This window comes from Entamoeba nuttalli (assembly GCF_000257125.1).
Source record: "Entamoeba nuttalli P19 unplaced genomic scaffold asmbl_2150, whole genome shotgun sequence".
In the NCBI taxonomy this organism is placed as follows: domain Eukaryota; phylum Evosea; order Mastigamoebida; family Endamoebidae; genus Entamoeba; species Entamoeba nuttalli.
In genome coordinates, this window is record NW_008575108.1 from 1 (window position 1) to 4,755 (window position 4,755).

The window sequence follows — 4,755 nt, forward strand, 5'->3', positions numbered from 1 at the left end:
TTAAAATTATATCAGTTGCATAAAAAGAAAGTTGGTTGAGTAAAATTGATGATTATTACCATAGTTCATAATTTTGTTCTTTCTTTTAAGTTTTTCATCAATAACGTTATATAAAACATTTTATCAATTAAACCTTGATTTGAAGATAAACTTAAAAAGAATTGATAAATATGCCAAGACGTTTAAAACCAAAGATTGACAATGAAAGTATAGAAACATTTATTAAAACTACAGGTGCATCGTTTGTTGATTTAGAAATAAATAAAGTTAAAGACATTAATTAACTACAGTGCAAAAGTTGCCGAATTTTATTTAAAACAATATCCCGATATAAGTGATGCAATTAATGCCTTCTTCGATTCACCAATTGATTTAACCAATATGAAACCATCTAAAACAAAGACAAAACAAAAAAGAAACACACAATCAGCTCAAATAATTAAAGACACATTCAATAAATATCAAGTTAATGGAGTTTTAAGAGATGATGGACTTTCTTCATTCTTAAAAGAATTAGGCATGTCTGAAGATGGGTATATAAATTATGTCCTTTCGTATGCAGGAAATACTAAGTCTTTTGCTATTTTTAAAGAAGATAATATTGAAGCAATCATCAAAAAAATACCTTTTACTGGAAAATATTCAGAGGATGTCAAAGAGTTTTATGAGGAGACAATCCCTAAAGAATATCATAGATTTTTAATGTTTGTCCATTCACAATTAAAAGCAATGATTTATGAACTTAATAAAGAAAATAATTGTCTTGAAAAAATCACTGAGAAAGAACTTAACAAATCATTTTGCATTTCCCAAGAAGGTAGAGTTGAACTTATTGACATGGTTAATGATGTTTTGAATGATATTTTACCTGATTCAATGAGTAATTCTCCAGTGAACAAACTGTTTTGGGATTTTGTCAAAACAGTAAAGAAACGATTATCAGTGACCAAAGATGAATTTTCATTTATTGTTGATTTCTTAAAAGAGTTTCCAACAGTTTCATCAATGAAATTAAGCCAAGAACAAATTGAAGAAAAGTTGTATCTTCCTCAATTATATCAAGACTTTCTTGAATATATTAATAAACCACAAGACAAAGAAAACCATTAATTGAATTACTAAATTACTCAAAACTGATTTATAGTTGAGACATATTATTATTTTTTATGTGACTTAGAAGTTGTGGAACTAGCTTTTTTATTAGCAGTCTGAGTTGCTTCACGTTTTCCTTTCTCATGATTAAATTCAGCTTTAATACTTTCCATATAAACTTTAATTTCAGCAATAGTATTTTCTTCTATTCTTTTCATATTTCCACCATGAAGTGTATTTCTTCTAATAATGTGAATGATTTCAGTATAAACTCGTTCATAAATTTCTTTTGCTGCTGATGCAATTTGATGTTTTATATCTTTTTCACTTGGTTTATCTTTACCTTCTGCTTCTTGAATTTGAGAATATGCATTTTTAGCTGCAAGTTTAGCTGCTTCTTTAGCATATTCAACAGCATATTTCTTTTCCATTTCATAAATTTGTTTATTAACCTTTCTATATTCTTTACTAATGTCACTTCCATGATAATCAACATATTCTTCTAGTCTATTTCTTCTTATCATTCTTCCACGTTCTACACCAGTTAATGAATCAGCAACCTTTCGTAATTTTCTCAAAATTTCAAGCTTAGCATTTCTAGTCTTTCTTAATTGGAATTGTAACTTACGAATTGTTTGTTGGAGAAGAACTTTATCTTTTCGAGTAGTTGCCATCTCTGTGTCTTCGTAATTTAATTCAAGTTCATGAAGAATTCTTCGTTCAATCTTTCTAGTTTGTTTGAGTTTCTTTTCTAACATTTCTGTCATTCTTTGAGCTTTAACCATTCTTCTGTGCATAATGCATCCATGTCTGAAATGATAAAATTCATCATCCGCAATAACACTTAACAATAACAAAAAGAGAACAATTGATCTCATTTGATAATATACTTTTTTTCAAGTTCTTTTTTTATTGATTTTTTGTTTTTTCATTGATTTTTTTATTTCTATTTTCTAACAACAGAATTTTCTATTTATTTTCGTTATATATAACGAAATAATAGATTGAGATTATGTGATATATCTGAAAAAGGATAAATGGTAATTCATAAACTTGACCGATACCACTTAATGGTGGTTTGTAAATATTTACAAACAGTAAAAGATTATTTGAATATTATTTTAATAAATTCCAAATTTAAAGAAATACCAGCGATGTTTCATTATAATCCAATTTCAATAAACAAACAAAGTAAAAAGTTATTTGTTAATATTGAAAGTCAATTTTTATATAGTAGATATGATGAGTTGATAAATGGAATGAGTAAATACATAGTTTGGTATGGATGTGGATTAAAAACAGTTCAATATTATAAAATTTATTATTCTCTACGACCAATATTTAAAAGACTTTATTTGAGTTATACTCAAATGAAAGACTTTCATAAAGAAAAAGGAGATGTTATTTATTTTGGGTTTTCTACAAACGTTAAACCAATTGATATTGTTGATGTTTCTAATTTTTATGGACTTTCAAGAGAGTGTTTTAAATTCAATACTGTTAATAGTGTTATTCTTGGACATCATATCAGAGAATTACCTCCATTTTGTTTTGATAGATGTGGAATAAAACAACTTGATCTTTCGTACATAACTAAAATTGAAGGTACACAATTTTATGATGATAGTCTTACTGCTCTTACTCTTTCAAAATACTTAGAAAAAATGGATTTAAATGCTTTCCAAGACTGTACTAATTTAAAAAAGATAACTATTTCAGAAGGATCAAAAGAAATTAATGTTGATGTATCATATAACTTCTATACTCTTCTTCAATTAAATGGGATTAATTGTAATTGTAATATAATAAATAAGGATTTTACTTTATTTAATCCTTTAAAACACAAAGAAGAAAATACAGTTATTGATAATATTGGTTGTTCAGGAACAAAGAGTCTTTTAAATGTATCACAACAAACATTAATTGTGAATGGTTTAATAAGTATTCCTTTTTTAAGTATAGCACATAGAATTAAATCAATTAAAGAAATTGTATTATCTTCAGATGTTGAAATTATACAACCATCTGCATTTTATTATCTTATTCATTTAGAAAAGATTAATTTAAGTTCAGTTAGAAAGATTGGATCACATGCATTTGAATTATGTCAACATTTGAAAGAGATTGATCTTTCAAATATCAGAAGTCTTGGAATGAGTTGTTTTAGTAAATGTAAAGAACTTATGAAAGTGAAATATTCATCATATTTAACCACAATTCCAGCATATAGTTTTATTTCATGTTCTAATCTTAAAGAGATAGAAGGATTAGATTTTGTCCAAAAGTATGAAGAGTCATGTTTTAGACATTGCAATAAACTGACTATTAATGAAGTTTTCTCTAATCTAAAATCCATTTATTCTTATTGTGGAAGTAAAATTAATGTTTCATCCTTAAAATCATCAACTATTCATTTTGGTCCTAAATCATTCATTGCAAACACTTCTTTACGTTCAATACATATTTCACAACTCTTCCCTAGATCAAAAGTATTACCATCTAAATGTTTCGCTTTATGCACAAACCTAACTTCTGTACAACTTGATGACATAAAATGTCTTGAAAAAGGTTGTTTTGCTAACTGTTATTCTTTACTAAATCTTGTACTACCAACATCATTAGTTTTAATAAAAAGATTATGTTTTTCAAATTGTACTTCATTAAAGAGTATTGAATTTCCATCACGTTTGAAACATATTCAAAGTTTATCATTTTCAAAATGTTATTCATTGACAAGAATTATGTTTAAATCATCTAAAACCAAATGTCATCAAGAAGCATTTTTAAAATGTCCAATAAAAGTAATAACATTTAATGAAGGAAATTATTTTCATGGAACTCTTTCTTATCAACAATATCTTGATTTACAAGAAATTGGAATTAAATCAGAACATATCATTTACACAAGACATGATAGAAGGAGATATGGAAATAATATTCCTTCTTGTGTAGATATCATTGGAACTAAAGCATTTGATGGATGTTCTTCAGAAGAAATTGTTATTCCATCGACTATTAAAAAACTCGATTATTATTGCTTTTATCACTGCAAAAAACTCAAAAGAATTAAAATACCTGCTCTCTTATTTGATTCTTTCAAACAAATAAATGAAGAAATAGTCCAAGACAACCAATCAAACTCATCTTTGTTTAGTAAAATTGAAATGATGCATCACCCTCATCACCAATTAGTAACTCCAAAATTAAAATATTCTACAACTATTTCATTCAAATCAACTGTCATTTATATCAACAATTCAAATGAAATAACATCTATTGAACTTATTAAGTACTGAATAAACCCAATTTTTTATTTTAATTATTGTTTTATTTCTCTTTATCATGTTTATTTGTTAAACCAAATTGGTTTTTATTTATTAACAATTATATAACTCAAAATCTAAAATAATAATTATTGATAAGGTTGAAAAATGATGAATAGTTTAATATTCACACACTCATTTTATGTTATTTTATAATTCATTTGAACGAATTAAATAGTTCAAATGAAAAACAAAAAAAAGGATAAAAAGATAAAAAGACAAGTATAATAAATAATGTTATTTATTTTATAATAACTATTATCTAATAATTAATAATACTTTGATGTTTTATTTAATTTATTCATATTCTAAGTATTTAAATAGTATTATACATTAATAA

The 4,755-nt window shown here is 25.4% G+C and overlaps 3 protein-coding genes across 3 annotated transcripts; 2 read left to right on the plus strand and 1 right to left on the minus strand.

Moving 5' to 3' along the window:
- Window positions 1-170: 170 nt before the first annotated feature.
- Window positions 171-1,110, plus strand: ENU1_011590 (hypothetical protein; the record flags this gene model as incomplete). The annotated part of the gene is made up of 2 exons (XM_008856699.1): window positions 171-241; window positions 291-1,110. 2 exons carry the CDS (start codon window positions 171-173, stop codon window positions 1,108-1,110), a joined length of 891 nt encoding a protein of 296 aa, XP_008854921.1.
- A 47-nt stretch (window positions 1,111-1,157) lies between these two features.
- Window positions 1,158-1,970, minus strand: ENU1_011600 (hypothetical protein; the record flags this gene model as incomplete). The annotated part of the gene is made up of 1 exon (XM_008856700.1): window positions 1,158-1,970. One exon carries the CDS (start codon window positions 1,968-1,970, stop codon window positions 1,158-1,160), a length of 813 nt encoding a protein of 270 aa, XP_008854922.1.
- A 159-nt stretch (window positions 1,971-2,129) lies between these two features.
- Window positions 2,130-4,388, plus strand: ENU1_011610 (leucine rich repeat protein, BspA family protein; the record flags this gene model as incomplete). Its single annotated transcript, XM_008856701.1, has 1 exon — window positions 2,130-4,388. One exon carries the CDS (start codon window positions 2,130-2,132, stop codon window positions 4,386-4,388), a length of 2,259 nt encoding a protein of 752 aa, XP_008854923.1.
- Window positions 4,389-4,755: the final 367 nt, after the last annotated feature.